Below are 18,185 nucleotides of genomic sequence, written 5' to 3' on the forward strand. Positions count from 1 at the left end.
CTGTCTCGGTGCGGTCCTTAAGATAGCATACAACCAAAAGCTGACTCTGAATCAGAATTGAACAGAAACGTACAGTGGTTGGGGATATAGATTAGATTTGGTAAAGCTGATTCTGAATCAGCTAATGAGGGCAGAAAGTTCGCTGTGCCTCTGCTTTGCCGGCCTCTACGCAGTGACGTTTTCACAGGCGTACGTACGCACAATACGTGATGGGCTGTGCTGTTTTTCATAGCAACAACCGAGGAGTTAAATACCGCTACTGAATGCAACTGCAGTTTACCGGCTTGTTATGACAGCGGTATATAAATCCTATGCTTAACCGTAAAAACATTAAATGGCAAATTGTTATGTTTCCTTAAAATAATATTTCTCACAGTGCCGTTTTATCTTTGGAAACTGGTATCAACTAGGTAGCTTGCTAGCTACCCGAAGTCTGGCAGAGGGGAGTGACTAGCAGTGTTAGCTAACCAGCTAGCACTATCAAGGCTGGGTGTGAATGAAGCAGAAAAGAGAGGTAAGGAGTCAGCTGTTCTCTTCAATTCTCTTGCGCGCTAGTAATATTGGCGGATCCGTGGTTATTGTAGCCAATGGTCCGTAGTGTTATCTGCATTTTTGGCCGTTATTATTATGCTGTTATTTTACACTGACGTACAGAAACTGACACCATGCCCAAAAAGGTAATCGGCTAGCCAGTTAGCTAATAATTCAATTATTACATATTAGCTAGCTTAGCTAACAACCCCATTGGCTGCGGTTGAGTATTTCAAAGACAGTGGCTGGCGATCCAACTTGGTTCATTTCTAAATATTTGTGAATATTAATTCTTGATCAGAACCAGTCGATGTTTCATCAGGCACCAAGCTAGCGGGCGGACAATGAGCTAGCAGCTAGCTCTAGAACGAAGGTAATTTAATTGTACAAAACAAGCTCATTAGTAGCTAGCTAAATATTGCTTTTATATACGCTAACGTTATGCCAATGCAGACATACACAGGTAACGTTAGTTAATGCCGCATGCCATGTTATAACAGGTAAATGCCAGTTTCACTTTATTGCATTTGCTTTTATGCATGTTTCGGATTATATTTTACAAGGTGCAGCTAAACATTTGTTTTTAATGATGTCCCAAATAGTTTTTTGGTAAGCCTATTCTTTGTCCTCATCATGGCTTCCTTGACTTTCACTGTCACAACTCTGGTCCCCATGTAACCAAAAGCCAACAATCAGAACTAGATGCTGAAACTTTCTTCTACTCGCACAAAGTAAGCGACTGAATACACCAGACGAATCAGAAACGGATGAGAGACCTGTCGAATTACTTTTGGTCCCCTAAAATGGAGGGACTGTATAGAAAAGGATGACCTGATAAAGACGTAAATACCCTCAAATGAAGGGTGACAATCTGAATTATAACGCCGTTATTCATTGCTTCATTTCAAACCCAATGTGCTGGAGTACATCATAGTTATTATTATTATTATTATTATTATTATTATTATTATTATTGCTAGAAATAATAACCAATATACTATAGAGAGAGGGAATCGGATCCAGCTATACACTGTATACACATCCAGTATAAATTGATGTAAGAGAATGTACATTTTGGGTGAGGGCGCCTGCTAAATTCCTAAATGTAAATGGTAAGACATTTGTGACTGTCCGTCTGTTGCGCTGTTGTGGTGAACTGATGATGAAAATGCTGATGGTTCTTGGCAGCCAAGGTTTGATCCCTTCAAGGTTAGCACTTCTCAATCTGTGATTGGACGGTGCTGTATTGTGCCACCGCCCCTTCTGAACTATTTTTGGAGAAAGGTGCTCTTGCGACAACTTTGAATCACAATTCCCCTCTGTGTTTATGTCAAAACGTGCCGTTGCATATTGCATTTTTGGCTTCCAGGTAGGGTATAGAGGGCCTTGCTGTTGCATTCAGTGGGCTTATTTCCATTTAGGATTGCATAATTTTGGGAATATTGAGGATAAATCTTTCTCAGGAAATTCCTGAAAGTTTCCTGTATTATAGTAGATTCCGGAGATGCTAGAATGGAACACAGGGTGGCACGTTCACTTACAGTAAAGTCAGTGTGTCATAATTCTTTACAAAAATACGCTACTCTGACCAGTAAGCCTGTGTGATTAATGATATTATTAATAGGCCAACATCTAAATTCCAGTTGCCAACATGATTCTCTTCTGTGTGTGTATTTCAGATAGCGGGGTCTACCCCATTAGCTTTCTTCTTTTGAAATAAATATTTAACTTCTGTGAGCAGGTCGTACTGATGACTTTTCTTGCTGGCTCAGCCCTTGTGATCAGTGGTACATGCAGTGATGATTACAATACATTACAAAGCATTTAGACGGAATGTTTCTTGACTGATGTGCATACTTTGTTCTTCCAGTTAAAATGAAAATGAGACTATCAGACATACATTTTCAGAAGCAAATAAACACAAACCTTGATGTTGAAGTACTATGCCAATTCAATTGTGTTCGAATCCTTGAATCCTGACCATTTAATTTGAAAATCTTATTTATATGAATGACATGTAACTAATGTGTGCCAGTGTCAAAAACATTTTTTCAAAAGTTGTGAATGGTTCATTGTTTGAATGCAGATTAAGTCAGCACTTTAAATTCTGTGCTAAATGATTTTCAATAAGAAGCCCGTTTACAGATGAACTGTCTGAATCTGTGTCTGTCTGTCAGTGAATCTAACTGATTGATTTTCATGCTGGTGTACTGCCAATTTTCTACCCTTTTGGTGTCCTGATGTGAATTCTTGCATTATTTTTGATTTATGGAATTTCCTATTTGGATTATAAGAATATTGCTAGATAGTGGACCCCTTATGTTTAAGAAGGGAAAAAATATCTAAAATATACATTTGCTCATTTTTATGAGGTACTTGTTAGACTTACTTCTGCTGCTGTAGCATATCCACTTTGAAGTTTGATGCGTTCTGTGGTCAGAGATGTTCTTCTGCATACCACTGTCGTAATGTGTGGTTATTTGTGTTACTGTCACATTCCTGTCAGCTTTGACCAGTCTGGCCATTCTCCTCTGACCTCTCTCATTAACAACGCTTTTTTGCCTGGAGAACTGTTGCTCACTGGATGTTGTTTGTTTGCTAGTGTACTGGTCTTCCTAATAAAGTGCTCACTGAGTGTAATTAATATTGATTGTTCAAGCTAGAGCTGAAGAAAGATGTAGAGAAAGGGTCCGCAGATCAATTTGGGCTCAAACGGTGTTGTAGAGCTAGTTGTTTTGTAAAAATGCATAAAAAATCATTTTAAAAGTGTGAAGGCCTGTAGTTTTTTAATAATTGGACCTTGTTACAGTTTGGCTTGGATTTTTCTTCTGGATGTCACTTCTGTAATAGCATGACTAAATATTAGTATTATTTAATTTTAATATACAGAACACATAGACAACCATAAGCTCCACCCCATAGCATTTGCTGCCCCAACCCCTGTGTGTGAAGTTATGATGTCGAACTCAACGGTAAACACTGTAAGAATCTGCCATATTCCATTTGAAGAGCCTGCAGTTCCACAATCGCTTGTAGCAATGTGGGCTAAAATGATAGTTTCCCTCTTCTTAGTATTTCAGATTATTATTAGAAACATGTAACCTAAGCTGCACTTATATTTGTGCTTGCATATTGGAAATAACCCCAGCAGCATGACAGGTTGGTCATGGTCTAGTCACACAAGCTGCAGTCCTGTTACTGTGACATTGATGTATTCGTCTGAAAACTGTTTTCGTATAGCCTATATTTCTATGTATGTACTGCCTTTTAAATCTGACACCGTATGTTACAAGAAACAAGTGTGGTTGTTCAGTTTCGGGGCGTGCTTACTGGAGGTCTTGGGCCTCTGCTGCAACGATGTGATCTCTGAGACGCTCCTTGTTATTTTTATACTCAGGAAACAGTATAGTTGGTGTAATAAATTATTTTGGTGTGTGCTTTTAGACCGCAGTCCTGGAGGAGGCCACACTTCTGCTGGGTCATGGATCATGGATGTGCGTTGCAGAGTTTGTCATTTGTAAGAACCACTAGAGCCGTTGATTTTTGATCCGGTGTGCAGGCCTTTTGGTGAAATTCTTTTAACTTCACTCTTTCTGTAGAAACATCTTGTATTGATCCCAGTGGTTGGTTCAGGATAGATTAACTTTTACCCCAAAACATTTTGTTTCAAATGAATCGCCAAAGTACAAGAAAAGGACATCCACTCTCTTATTAAATTTATTCTAGCCTAATCTTTATTCTTGAGGAGTTATTCAGGGACAAATCTGAACAGGTTTTGCTGTGCTCGTGATCTGAGGATGCCTAGGTGTGAAACGTTTTCTTCCTTGCTTAACTGCTTTGTCCCTGAAATGACTCTTTAAGAATAAAGTTCAAACTCAATTTAGGGACATTTTTGGATATAAAATTATAAAATTATAAAATTAATCGCCAAATAGTTGAGTGTTGATTTGGTTCTTCATCTCAATCAGCATGTGGTTGGAGTGAGGAAAAGAGGGTAACAAGCAATGTTTAATGTTATCTCAGCTAAAGCTGAAATCAAAATATATTTTTTCAATTCCATACAAACACGTGTTAAAAGCATATATCCCAAAAAAAGTTTTTTCCATACACTTTTGATCAACCAGTGTGTTGATCAAAAGTCTGTCAGTTTTACGATTCCCAATACCCAATCAATATCTTTTTCACACGGTGCGCATCCTCATTTAACGTGCCTCGCTTTGACGTCTAATGGGGAAAAATCGATGCCCCTACCCTTCAGATATTCCCCAAAAAGACCCGCTTCACCCATGCCTGCGTCATATGAACACTAGAGATGCTCCCGGTTCTGTTTCAGCTCGTCTTCAAGCCCACAGGGGTCCATAGAAGAATGCTGGATAAATGTAGGCTCTATAATGCTGGTGTCTCTCTTTTAATTCACTTCTGTGATCAATTTCTCTTTATTTTCGTGACTTAAAAACGAAAGTGTGAAATTGAATTAAAAAATTTCTTCATTCATTAGGCTATTATATAGGTAAAATATGACTGATTTTCTGTGTTTTTTTTCTTTCTGTACAGCAGTGGTTCTCAAATCTGATTATGGCCATTAAATGGAAGTTTTTCCATGAGTAACCTCATTGGCTTAGATTACATGCTTGCCTGTTTGCTTTCAATGATTTTCCTGATGGGCCTGACTTTATAAGAGTCTTTAAGTTTTTGTGCGCTGTGTTTCTTTTCATTTGAACCGTTTAAATTTGCACATGAGTGACTGCTTGTGATTCCGTGAGCCATAACGCTTGTTACTGCAGAAACTAGTGTCACTGAACGCTGCGACGGAGCCCTGTTTCTCTGCAGTTACTCTGCATTTTATTTACTTCATAGTCACTCTGCATTTTATTTACTTCATAGTCACTCTGCATTTTATTTACTTCATAGTTACTCTGCATTTTATTTACTTCATAGTCACTCTGCATTTTATTTACTTCAAAGTCACTCTGCATTTTATTTACTTCATAGTCACTCTGCATTTTATTTACTTCATAGTCATTCTGCATTTTATTTACTTCATAGTTACTCTGCATTTTATTTACTTCATAGTTACTCTGCCATTTTATTTACTTCATAGTTACTCTGCATTTTATTTACTTCATAGTTACTCTGCATTTTATTTACTTCATAGTCACTCTGCATTTTATTTACTTCATAGTTACTCTGCATTTTATTTACTTCATAGTTACTCTGCCATTTTATTTTGTACCGCTGACCTCAATCACCTCATCATTACTCTATAATGGTAGTCACGTGCCTGTACCAATCGCCAAACCAAGCCTGCACTACAGGGACGGTGCTAAAGTGGTGTCCATCTTGTCCCGTTTCTGTGAGCTCTGCTGTGGATGGGGTGGGGTCATGGATAAGCAGATGCTCTCTTTCGAAGAGCGTCATATCAGCCACCCTGCTTATCACAGACCGGTTTACTGTCACACACATCCGTCTGAGGAAGACTCTTTACGTGCATGATGACATGGAGGAAATGACTAAAATCTCCAGTCATTTTTATTCTGCAATGGTGTTGATGATTCCTATGACCTATTATAACCATGAATTTTTTGTGAATTAAGTTCGTTTTCTGTTACAATTTTGCACCGTTCTGTGGTAGCTGTGGCAGCTTATCAGTAACTTATTCACTTGTTTTTTTTTCCTGCTGACTTGTCTCCAAAGTCAATACTTCTCACTGCATTTTCCATCACAGACTGTTCTGGCTGTGATTTGAGTGGAATTTAGTACGTGGAACATTGTTTATTGTAACTAGCTCATGTCCGGTATCAAAAAAAAGAAAAAAAGGTGGAAATAACTGTTTAGTTTAGTTTATTAGGGTCCCTATTAGCTGTTACTCTATGCAACACTCTTCATGGGCTCCACATAGAGCAAAGGATGTTTTTTGAGAATGGTAAATGGTTGTCATTTATATAGCCCCTTTAGCCGAAATGCTGTAAACATTTTATGCTTCTCAGTCACCCATTCGGTGATTGGCTGCCATGTAATGCACCAACCAGTAGAATTTGGGGGTTAGGTTAGGTGTCTTGGTTAGGTGTCTCAGGGACACTTCGACACACCCAGGGCGGGATCAACCCGGCAACCCTCCGACTGCCAGCTGACTGTTCTGGGTGCAGTACAGGAATGATTACATTACATTACATTACATTACATTACATTACGTGTGTGTGTGTGTGTGTGTGTGTGTGTGTGTGTGTGTGTGTGTGTGTGTGTGTGTGTGCGTGCTTGTGTGTGCGTGTGTACATTAAGTACAGTTTAAGAAGTGAAATAAGTGCATCTGATGGACTGCCCTGCATGAAAGCAGCTCTCTTTCAGTGATTCACGCTGGACTGGTGCTTCCTCCTGCTCTCTGAGGACAAAGTGCAGGATGCAGTGTGTGATGCTGCCAGGATGAGACCCAGAGAGGATCTGTATGAATGTGTTTTTATTTGCACCATTAGTCACAGTGGCTAAATCGATGCACACCGAGCGTTTTAAACACTTGTCGCCTTACGTTTTTTACGTTTTTGCAACACTTGCAATTTATTGGTTTTGTAATACCTGATATGCAGCGCCTTGATATTTTATTCTTGCATACTTAACATATATAAGAATAATGCGGGCTAATAAGCGGGTAGTATTCCACCTTAAAAGAGCATACTTAGTGAGGCAGTGTATTTGTTCCATTGGAAATAGGACTAAATGCACTTAGTGTTTTCATTTGGCAACATCAGCGCTTTGTTCAGTGACATAAAATAAGCCTAAAAGTCCTGCAATCAGCCTAACGAGGGAGGCACTGCCTTGGCAGGTTCCTCATGATGCTAATTTCGACAATAAAGAAGCTACTGTAATTGCATTCACTGCACGAACCAACAAAAACAAAAGTATTTTAATCTTATATTGAGACTTAATCTAAGCTCTTTTACTTTTCTTGCTAAATATGATGAAAATATTGTCAGTGAGGTAAAACAGTTTGACTAATTTAAAGATTTGCCAATGGAAAGACAATTTAATTTGTCAAGCTAATATTTTCTACTTGAGAGGAAAAAAAAAGATCTTAAGTCTTATTAAGACTAAAACACTTGTTAAGACCGTTTTAGCAATGTGACCAAATGTGTTCCCAGTTTAGATAAGGAATATATTTAAATTGTAATGCATGTTTTTTTGGTTATAAGAAAGCCCATTAGCGTACATACAGTAAGGGCAGCTTGTGATTAACTGTTACATTATTCCATTAATTGACTTTGCTTGTGAGCGAGATTTAATGATGTAATGTGTACTGATAAGAGCTGTCCCCAATAACCATTAAGCAATTTACTCTATATAGCTTATAATCTCAAAGATCTTTTCAAGATATTTATGCATTCCCCTGAAAATGATGTAATGCTTTGGTAAGCTAAACTTATAGCAGGACTATTGAGTCTAAGCTAAACCTATAAAGGGAGCGTTTAAAGTTACATCTACCGGCACTGGTAGCTTCCAGCTCCTTTCCTGCTTGAATACTGAGTTGCTGTTGGTCACTGTGAGAATATGACGGGCAGTGATTCAGACCCCTGACTCATGAATTTGTGTAATCCGGGTCAAACCGAGGTGTTGCTGATTCCCCAGAGCAGTGCTGAATGAATTATCCTGCGCTGGATAGCATTGCAGCCACCACAATCGGCGGCTTTAATCGGCACGCACCTGCCTCTCATCGCCTCAGCGTCTGCGCTCGCTCGGCTACCGCGCCCGGCCAGTACGGCTCTCCGTCTGACATGTTACGTAACGTTAATATGCAGCGCAGTTTTTGTTTACATGTAAAGTGACTCCTCTTAAAAGTATTGCGGCATGGGCCGATGTGACACAATATTTCAGCGTGTTTGAAAACACCGTGCAAAAGTCATACTTGTCACGTACCGGTTTTTCAGATGCGGGACTAAAACTATACAAAACCTTTTTGGTCGTCGTGACTTAAGAGTTGCCTCCCGTACCGGATGTGACCGGAAGAAAGGAATGGTTCTCTGAAAGTCGGCTTGCTGGCTTCATTCTCTACTGGTGTGGGTGGCGTATGAGGTGAGGGTTATGGGGCGTATGCGGGCAGGGTTATAGGGCGTATGCAGACAGGGTTATGGGGCGTATGCGGGCAGGGTTATGGGGCGTATGCGGTGAGGGTTATGGGGCGTATGCGGGCAGGGTTATGGGGCGTATGCGGGCAGGGTTATGGGGCGTATGCGGGCAGGGTTATGGGGCGTATGCGGGCAGGGTTATGGGGCGTATGCGGTGAGGGTTATGGGTGTATGCGGGCAGGGTTATGGGACGTATGCGGTGAGGGTTATAGGGCGTATGCGGTGAGGGTTATGGGGCGTATGTGGTGAGGGTTATGGGGCGTATGCGGGCAGGGTTATGGGGCGTATGCGGGCAGGGTTATGGGGCGTATGAGGGGAGGGTTATGGGGCGTATGCGGGCAGGGTTATGGGACGTATGCGGGCAGGGTTATGGGGCGTATGCGGGCAGGGTTGTGGGGCGTATGAGGGGTGGGCAGGGAGGGGTTAACGGAGCGTGTGGCGTGTTGCGTGTGACCCCTCAAGCAGCTGAGTGCCGTTGATGTGACAGTATTACAGTATTTATTTATAAATTAAAACGGGGGTCGTGTTCTGGCACTGGGGGGGATCAGGTTCCCTTACTATCACTTCCAGCCAGTGTGGCCCACACTCCACCCAGACTCCAGAAAGCTCTGCTACACAAACACTTCATTTTTATGTGTGCAGTACAAACAACGCTCAAATTACCCTGTTTATCAATTACATGGCTGATGATATATTTCAGGATGTATAATGTGAAGGAATTTTTATAAGCAATTGGCTTATATAGACTTAATATTTAATGCCTCACTCCGCAGTCTTCATATTGACATTTCATTTCACATTCAGTCTGAGACTGGGCCAAGAGGGGATTTTGAACTCAGTCAATAAATGGGTACAAGTTGATGAACATACTTTTTGGAATAATTGAGTGATACAGCACATTTGCTCTGAGTTGTAGCCCAACATGCATAATACCTCGGTGAGATTTGAACTGTAGTGCAAAACTGCAGTGCTGTGCTGTAGTACAAAAGTTTGTCACAAATGTGAAAGAGCTAGCCAAAATATATACCAGGCATATAGGCAGAGAAAATGTTAAGTTTTATCATTTCTTTCTTATTTTCTTATTGCTTGGGTCCAGGGAGCGTTATTTTAAGTATTTTCCTCGATGCCACCCTGAAAATGGAACGTGTAAGTTACTGAGCGCGTGTGAGTGAATATGAGATACATGTGTGAGAGTTTGGTGGAGGCGTGCTGCTAGATTAGAGTTAATTCTGCTGCTTATCACGTCACACTGCCGGAATCTGCTGGGCTCAGTGACCTCGTGTGTCTTCCTCTGGGCAGAGCTGTACGGAGCCCTAACCGCCCCGCTCAGTGCTCCTGCTGCCACCACTGCCCTGTCGCCTGTATGGCCTTTTAAAAATATAAATCATCATTTATTCCGCTCCGTTGTGCGCTGGGGTGTGAAGCCCCTTCCCTACGGCCCGATGGTGAATTAGGAGTTAGTTCCCTGACACTCCGGTCAGTGTGCAGCTGCCTGGAACTGATGTCTGCATCAAGGTCTGATGGTTTATTACTTTCAGGAGTCTCCTCCCAACCAGGTTTAAATATGTTGGATATGGACAGGGCAGTTTATAATTTTGTGGGAATAATTTTGATTGAGTACAGTTTATCAGAATGTACTTTATGTGGCAAGATTTTAACATTTCTGTAGTCGCTCCTGTTGAAGCAGATTTAATAAAAATGTACATGTTATTAACTGTATACGGCACTATTCATTCACCAGTTGATGAAGTTAGTCCGGAGCCCTGGCATCACCAGGACTGGCTTGATATTGCTGCCCGATGCCCAACAATTGTCTGCTGTGGCCTTCATGTTAAGCCCCTACTAATTACTGTGTACTCTGCCTCGTTGTACCCATGTTATATTCTGCCATACTGTATGGCTTTTTGCAAATACACACAAGTTCTTAATACCTGCAACAGATCATGAGGTGCTGCGAATAGCTCATTTCTGTTTTCTTTTGCTGAAAAGTGGGCAGTAGGCAAATTAATTAGTTGAGCTTTTTAATTAGTTGGGCTTTCATATTGATCTTAATCCTGAATAAAAAGTCAGTCTATCACAAGTTAATTATTTTCTTACAGCTATTCAATTATTGAATTATTTTCTTGCATCCACTGTTTGTAATCCAAAGGGATTCCTTTAGTAAACAATGAAAATAACTCCTCAGCGTATTGAAAGCCGAGCAGAAAACGGAAGGAGTTTTTATTCAGCATTGATTTGGAGGCCACACCTGGCCCTGGCATTTCTCCCCAGCTTTTTCTGACACCCCCCTCCCCCTCCCTCCTCTCTTTTTCTACCTTGCTCTCTCTTTCTGCTTCCCCCCTCTCTCTCTCCCTCCTCTCACCCTCCCTGTCTCTCCCTCCTCTTTCGCTCTTCCTCTCTCCCTCGTCTCTCTCCCCCCTTCTCTTTTTTCTGTTTTTGTCTTGCTCTCCCTCTCCCTCCCTCTCTCCCTCCCCCTCTCTCCCCCTCCCTTCCCCTCTCTCTCTCTCCCCCTCTCTCTCTCCCTCTCTCTCCCTCTTTCTCTCCCCCTCTCCCCCTCTCTCTCTCCCCCTCTCTCTCTCCCTCTCTCTCTCCCCCTCCCCCTCTCTCCCCCTCTCTCCCCCTCTCTCTCTCCCTCTCTCTCTCTCCCTCTCCCTCCCCCTCCCTCCCCCTCCCTCCCTCTCTCCCTCTCTCTCTCTCCCCCTCTCTCTCCCTCCCCCTCTCCCCCTCTCTCTCCCTCCCCCTCCCTCTCTCCTCCCTCCCTCTCTCCCTCTCTCTCTCAGCAGAGCCCAGGCCTGTGCTAAGATAATGTTGAGTGATGGTGCCGTGTCAGACCCACGTGATGCTGAAGTGGCAGGAGCACCTGAACGGGGCGTGGTCGGGGGAGGACAGCGGTCAGACGGCCACGCGGGGGGGCGCGGCGTCGCTCTACGCCAAGCTCCTGCACAACAAGGAGGTGCTGGGGCTGGCCCAGCCCGTGCAGGACCTGCTGGGGCCGCGGCTGCCGGACTTCCAGCATGAGTCGAGCGCGGCGGAGGAGCGGGAGGAGTACCTGGCGGCGCTGCTCCAGAGCCAGCGCAGCCTGGGGCTCCGCATGCTGGCCCGCACGCCCTACGCCCTGGCCCTGCACCAGCGCACCGTGTCGCTGCAGCGCATCTACTACGCCCTCCACAGCAAGTACCACGACCGCTTCCGGCCCGCGCCGCCCGCGCCGTCCGCCGCCGGGGCCGAGGGCGGGGCCCTGGTGCACGCCGCCCAGCCCTGGTCGCCCGGCGCCCGCGCCAAGTCCGGCACGGACGTGCTGATCGAGATGGGCGTGCGCACGGGCCTCAGCCTGCTCTTCGCCCTGCTGCGGCAGAACTGGCAGGAGGCCCGGCGGGACCCGGGGCTGGCGCTGTGCAACGACGTGCTGGCCACCGCCTCCGCCGTGCTGTCCTCGCTGCCCCCGCTGTCGCTGGCCAACGAGAACAAGATCCCCGCCGTGGGGCTGGACTGCCTGGCGCAGGTGGCCGACTTCCTGAAGAAGACGTCGGTGAGCGGGTCCGGGGCGGACCGGGCGGGCCGCAGGCTGGCCCTGGAGCTGCTGCTGGGCCTGGCCATGCAGAGGGGCTCGCTGCGCTTCCTGCTGCAGTGGATGGAGGTGGCGCTAGCCGCGTCCGGAGCGTCCGCCCCCGCCGTCCCGCCCGCGTCCGCCGTCCCGCCCGCGTCCGCCTCGGACCCCCCCTGCGCCCAGGGCGGCATCGGCTACGACCTCGTCGCCCAGACCCTGCTCAAGATGAGGCAGTACTCGGTCAGAGCCTTTCCTCTTTCCTCAGTCATGTCTAGTATCTGCGGTAGCCATTTTAGTAGGCTTAGTGCTAGATCATAAAACAATGCAGGTTAGTCTTGCTCTTACGGGCCTTCTCCGTTTGTATTAAGACCGTATCATTTTACGACAGTGTTTCTTTCATGGAATATGTACTGTACGTTATATATTAGTTTATGATGTGTGTATTTGCCAGCCACCTGTCTTTGTGGCTGGCAGTCTTAGCCCAGGGGCCTTATGAAGAATATAGTTGCATTCATTTCAGAATACAAATATCAACTTCTACCCTACACCTACAGTACCTGCTACACAGAACCAGTGTCTCTTGTTAAAACGCGAATCTCAAACTGTAACTGCAATCTCATTTCAGTCACAAGCTTCAGGTGTGCTTCCGCCCATGTCCTTCTAGATGATTCTAAAAAAAATATCAGTACATATTTCATTTAAGTGAGTGATTGAAATATAAAATAAGATATATGGGGATATTTGGCTGCCTGACTGAGGACTCTGGGATGACCCTCTTTAGTAAATGAGTGTCATTGGTACGACACTACTTCAGGACTGTCCTCATAAAGGTTCATTTGGCATTCATCCCACATACTGTGTCTGGCCATTTCTCTCCTGTTGTGGATAAGATTTACGGAATTACTTTACTTATTTTTCTTGGCAGAAGCCCAGCTGTAAAAGTACTGACCCGGAACAAAGCCCCTGTCTTTTCACACTATTTATTCTCTCCTTGTCTGAGCAGTAATGATCCGTGCGGATATTTTTATTTATTGCTGCTTAATGGCTTTCTTCAGTTAGTCGACCTTTAAGAATGGATAAGAAAATTAAAGGAGAGTGCAGAATTTTCTCAGGGCGTTGCTGGAGCTTGCTGCCTGGTGGAGAACACGGTAGAGGCATGTTTGACCGCATGTCCTGTGATGTAATGGCCTTCCTCTCTCTCTCTCTCTCTCTCTCTCTCTCTCTCTCTCTCTCAGGGGTTCAGAGGGGAGTCAGTGAACGCCCAGCTCCTGAAGAAGGACCTGGATGGACTCTGCAATCTGGCCCACGTGGTTCTGTGTCTCTTCGAGGAGGTTCGTGATCCTGCGGGCCCTTGGGTTTGTTGGGGAACTGCTCACACAAATAGCCCTCTCTTTATTTCATCTGAAGCTAGGGTTAAAGTCCTCATCCTCTGCTCTGCGTGAATAGAGCGTTGAATCGGCTACAAGCCAAGCTCTGCTGTGGAGATGTTGAATATTACTATATTTAATATTTTGGGTCTCCGGGTTCCAGGTCCAGAAAATGTTCTTTTTATCCCTGTGATAGAACGGACTGCTTTTTTCCCCCTCCAGTATCAGGAAATGCTCATTGTTTCATGTTCACTCGCATTGTCTGATTGTACCGACACGGAATGGAACAAAGCAAAGCTCTGTGTTTTTTGTGTTGAGTGTGTCTGAAAGATAATGTAGCCTGGTAACGTGTAATAAAGGAAAGATATTTAATCTGCCCGATATCGTGGCCCACGCTGGAGTCAGTCGGGTGCCCATTAGAGGTATGTTTTCAGTACGTCTCATGATAGTGGAGTTAAGACGCTCCTGGCTGTCGTGCTTGAGTGCTCTTCAAGCGCGTATCGCCAATGAGCTCAGCCTCATTTCAGCTCACTGAGTTTACTCCTTCCAGTTTGCCACTGAGGTGAGAACATTTCACTTGTCAAGCAAACAGTAACTTAAAACCAGATAATGTTTTCTACTTGAGAGGAAAAAAGAAATACAATCTAATTCCTGGACTAAAACACTTTAAGCCAGGCTTTTTTTGGGGGTTTGTTTGTCCACAGATGCAGTGTTTGTCTGTCCACAGATCTGTAACCTGGCGTGGAGCTGCCTGTGTTCCTGCAGCACAGACTCTTGACGTGTGACTGTGCTCCACAGATCTGTAACCTGGCGTGGAGCTGCCTGTGTTCCTACAGCACAGACTGTGACATGTGACTGTGCTCCACAGATCTGTAACCTGGCGTCCAGCTGCCTGTGTTCCTACAGCACAGACTGTGACATGTGACTGTGCTCCACAGATCTGTAACCTGGCGTCCAGCTGCCTGTGTTCCTGCAGCACAGACTCTGACATGTGACTGTGCTCCACAGATCTGTAACCTGGCGTCCAGCTGCCTGTGTTCCTGCAGCACAGACTCTGAGACTCTGACATGTGACTGTGCTCCACAGATCTGTAACCTGGCGTCCAGCTGCCTGTGTTCCTGCAGCACAGGCTGTGACATGTGACTGTGCTCCACAGATCTGTAACCTGGCCTCCAGCTGCCTGTGTTCCTGCAGCACAGACTGTGACATGTGACTGTGCTCCACAGATCTGTAACCTGGCCTCCAGCTGCCTGTGTTCCTGCAGCACAGGCTCGGCCGCGCCGGGCATGGAGAGCGACGCCGTCATGGTGTACGTGTGGGGCAGCAACAGCAGCCACCAGCTGGCAGAGGGCACGCTGGAGAAGATCCTGCAGCCCAAGCTGGCACAAGGCTTCAGCGATGCCCAGATGGTGAGTGCTGCCGGGTGCCACTGCTGCTGCAGGCTAACGCTAACGCTAACGATATGCACACTCACACGGGAGGTGTGATAGCCGGGCTCATGTAAGCGCCTTACAAATCACAGTGCTGTATGGGCTATGAGAAATCCATCAGTCACATCTCACGGTTTGGCTCTACACAAACGTTTTTCAAGTTGAAGAATGTAGGAGCACACTTGTTGTATCTTGACTTGTTGACAAATTAGTTGATGATTAGTCAATTATTTTTCCAGTTCGCGCACAACACATTTTAGGCGCAAGCGCTTGTAGAATGGGAGCACTGTAGAGCCGTGCACCCTGGGACTGAGGACTCTCACTTCTGACACCCACTACATCTACCAAAGAGCTTTGGGATTTAACTCTCTAGCACATATCTTAGTTGTTTAAATCATTACCCTGTGCAATTATAGGGCGGCCTGTAGCGTAATGGTTAAGGTAAATGACTGGGACAGGCAAGGTTGGTGGTTCTAATCCCGGTGTAGCCACAATAAGATCCGCACAGCCGTTGGGCCCTTGAGCAAGGCCCTTAACCCTGCATTGCTCCAGGGGAGGATTGTCACCTGCTTAGTCTAATCAACTGTACGTCGCTCTGGATAAGAGCGTCTGCCAAATGCCAAGAATGTAATGTAATTATATAATACATTTTTCAATTTGGGAAAATTTGACTTTACAATTGCCATTATCCCAGTCATTGAATATGCAATGTTAAAGGTAAGGACGTAGAAATGGAATATTGCACTGTGGTCCCTGTTTGGACTGTGATGAGGTAATGAGCGATGGCCGGTATAGGGCGTGTTTGAAGAGGGCTCTTTGTGGGCAGATCGAGGCGGGGCAGTACTGCACGTTCTCCGTGTCGGTGGACGGCTCGGTGAAGGCGTGCGGGAAGGGCAGCTACGGCCGGCTGGGCCTGGGCGACTCCAACAACCAGTCCGTCCCCAAGAAGCTGGCGCTGGAGCCCCCCAGGAACATGCGCAAGGTGTCGTCCTCCAAGGGCTCGGACGGGCACACGCTGGCCGTGACGGCCGAGGGGGAGGTGTTCAGCTGGGGCGACGGCGACTACGGCAAGCTGGGCCACGGCAACAGCGCCACGCAGAAGTACCCCAAGATCATCCAGGGGCCCCTCATGGGCAAGGTGAGGGCCGTGGACTGTGCTCTCTGCACGCGTGGGCACACCGAGGAGTCGTACGGTCGTGGATTACATGTTCGTAGTTCGGTTTTTCCAGAGCGCTGGCCGTGTTTTTTCTTCAATGTAAAGGGGGGGCTACGCATCACAGATTTAGATATTTACATACTGTGTAGTACTGGGGTGCTGCAGTGGTTTGTGCTGTCGCCTTGAAAGGAGGCTAGCCCGGATCCTCTCAGCGTGAAGTTTGCATGTTCCTCCTGTGTTCTCCCCGTGTTCCCTTTGTGTGCTCCGGGTTCCTCCCACAGCCCAGGGACTAGAGATGAACATTAGCCTCTGTGGCTCACTCTGGTGCATTTACGGAAACGTTATCTATGTACATTGTCATTGTCCCTGTCAAATAAATGAATACAGTAAAATAAATAAAATTCACTCTATTTTTATTATTATTATTATTATTATTGTTATTTTTAATCATGTTCTTGCTAAAACTTGATTCTGTTGAGGTGTAGGTTTAATGCTGGCATCCTCAACCTTCTCCTGAGCTGACTGTGTGTGTGTGTATATATATGTGTGTGCGTGTACGTCCTCGTCCTCCTGCAGGTGGTGGTGTGCGTGTCTGCGGGCTACAGACACAGTGCTGCCGTCACCAACGACGGGGAGCTGTACACCTGGGGAGAGGGGGACTTCGGCAGGCTGGGTACGCATTTCATTAACGTCAATATCGCCTGAGTGCTGCCAGCGCTGTGAACGCTGTTCTCACCTCGCAGTGCATCAGCCAAGGTTACGGCTCCATGAATATCCTCATCATCATTTCACAACCAAAGGAGATGAGGGATGGGGTATGGTGTAATGCACGTTTGGGTGAATGACGGAATATGCTGGTTTTATTGGTGATGTAACTCAGTAGAGGTGACACGTGATGGTGTTATTGGTGATGTAACTCGGTGGAGAAGGTTATATATTGTTGATGTAACTCGGTGGAGAAGGTTATATATTGGTGATGTAACTCGGTGGAGAAGGTTATATATTGGTGATGTAACTCGGTGGAGAAGGTTATATATTGGTGATGTAACTCGGTGGAGAAGGTTATATATTGGTGATGTAACTCGGTGGAGAAGGTGATGTATTGGTGATATAACTTGGTGCAGGAGGTGATGTATTGGTGATATGGAGGTGCTGTCCCTTCCCCACAGGTCACAGTGACAGCCACAGCAGGAACGTGCCCACGCTGGTGAAGGACATCAGTGGGGTGGGCCAGGCTGCCTGTGGCAGCTCACACACCATCGCTGTGGCCCAGGACGGCCGCATCGTCTGGTCCTTCGGAGGGGGCGACAACGGTACTTACCTGGGAGAAGCTGTGTGTGTGTGTGTGTGTGTGTGTGTGTGTGTGTGTGTGTGTGTGTGTGTGTGAGTGTGTGAGTGTGTGTGTGTGTGTGTGTGTGTAAGAGAGAGAGTGTGTGTGCGAGTATTTATTTATGATTATGTTTTCTCTGTGCGGGCCAAGTAAACTGGGCGATGGGGGCGCTAATCGTGTGTATGGGCCCAGGGGGAGAGAGTGACTAAAGGTGATATTCAGTCCTCCTCCCTGTGTGTGGGGCAGGTAAACTGGCTGTGTGTGAGTGTGAGTGTTTAACGGCGACACTGAGTCCTTGCGTGTTTGTGTGTTTGTGTATTTATCGGTGACACGGAATCCTCCTCTCTCAAACTGTGTCACGTGTATGTATGTATGTGTGTGTGTGTGTATATGAAAGAGAGAGAGTGAGAGAGAGAGTGAGAGTGAGAGTGAGAGTGAGAGTGAGAGTGAGAGTGAGAGTGAGAGTGAGAGTGAGAGTGTGTGTATATTTATCGGTGACACTGAATCCTCCTCTCTCAGGTAAACTGGGTCACGGGGACACTAATCGTGTGTACAGGCCCAAGGTGATCGAGGCCCTGCACGGCTTCATCGTCAGGAAAGTGTGTGCTGGGAGTCAGTCCTCTCTGGCTCTCACCTCTGCAGGACAGGTACATGCACCCACACACGCAGAAACAGAGACGCCTCGCTGCTCACAATTCATTCACACACGC

General features: G+C 45.7%; 1 protein-coding gene across 7 annotated transcripts in view; it reads left to right on the forward strand.

Annotated features, from left to right (window-relative positions):
* The first annotated feature begins 210 nt into the window (after window positions 1-210).
* The window catches only part of LOC133141669 (probable E3 ubiquitin-protein ligase HERC1), a 93,474-nt gene continuing 75,499 nt past the window's right edge, over window positions 211-18,185 (forward strand). For 4 of the 7 annotated variants that reach the window (XM_061262260.1, XM_061262265.1, XM_061262267.1 and 1 more), the window contains exons 1-8: window positions 211-514; window positions 11,426-12,432; window positions 13,428-13,523; window positions 14,786-14,968; window positions 15,816-16,127; window positions 16,722-16,818; window positions 17,315-17,458; window positions 17,995-18,122. In XM_061262260.1, coding sequence (XP_061118244.1) covers window positions 11,461-12,432; window positions 13,428-13,523; window positions 14,786-14,968; window positions 15,816-16,127; window positions 16,722-16,818; window positions 17,315-17,458; window positions 17,995-18,122 — 1,932 coding nt within the window. In that variant the 5' untranslated portion in view covers window positions 211-514; window positions 11,426-11,460. Of the gene's footprint in view, window positions 515-8,574; window positions 8,593-10,098; window positions 10,161-11,425; window positions 12,433-13,427; window positions 13,524-14,785; window positions 14,969-15,815; window positions 16,128-16,721; window positions 16,819-17,314; window positions 17,459-17,994; window positions 18,123-18,185 lie in introns of those variants that run through there. The other 3 variants (XM_061262261.1, XM_061262264.1, XM_061262262.1) reach the window with 3 other exon arrangements.

Source organism: Conger conger, chromosome 12, assembly GCF_963514075.1.
Source record: "Conger conger chromosome 12, fConCon1.1, whole genome shotgun sequence".
Lineage (NCBI taxonomy): Eukaryota > Metazoa > Chordata > Actinopteri > Anguilliformes > Congridae > Conger > Conger conger.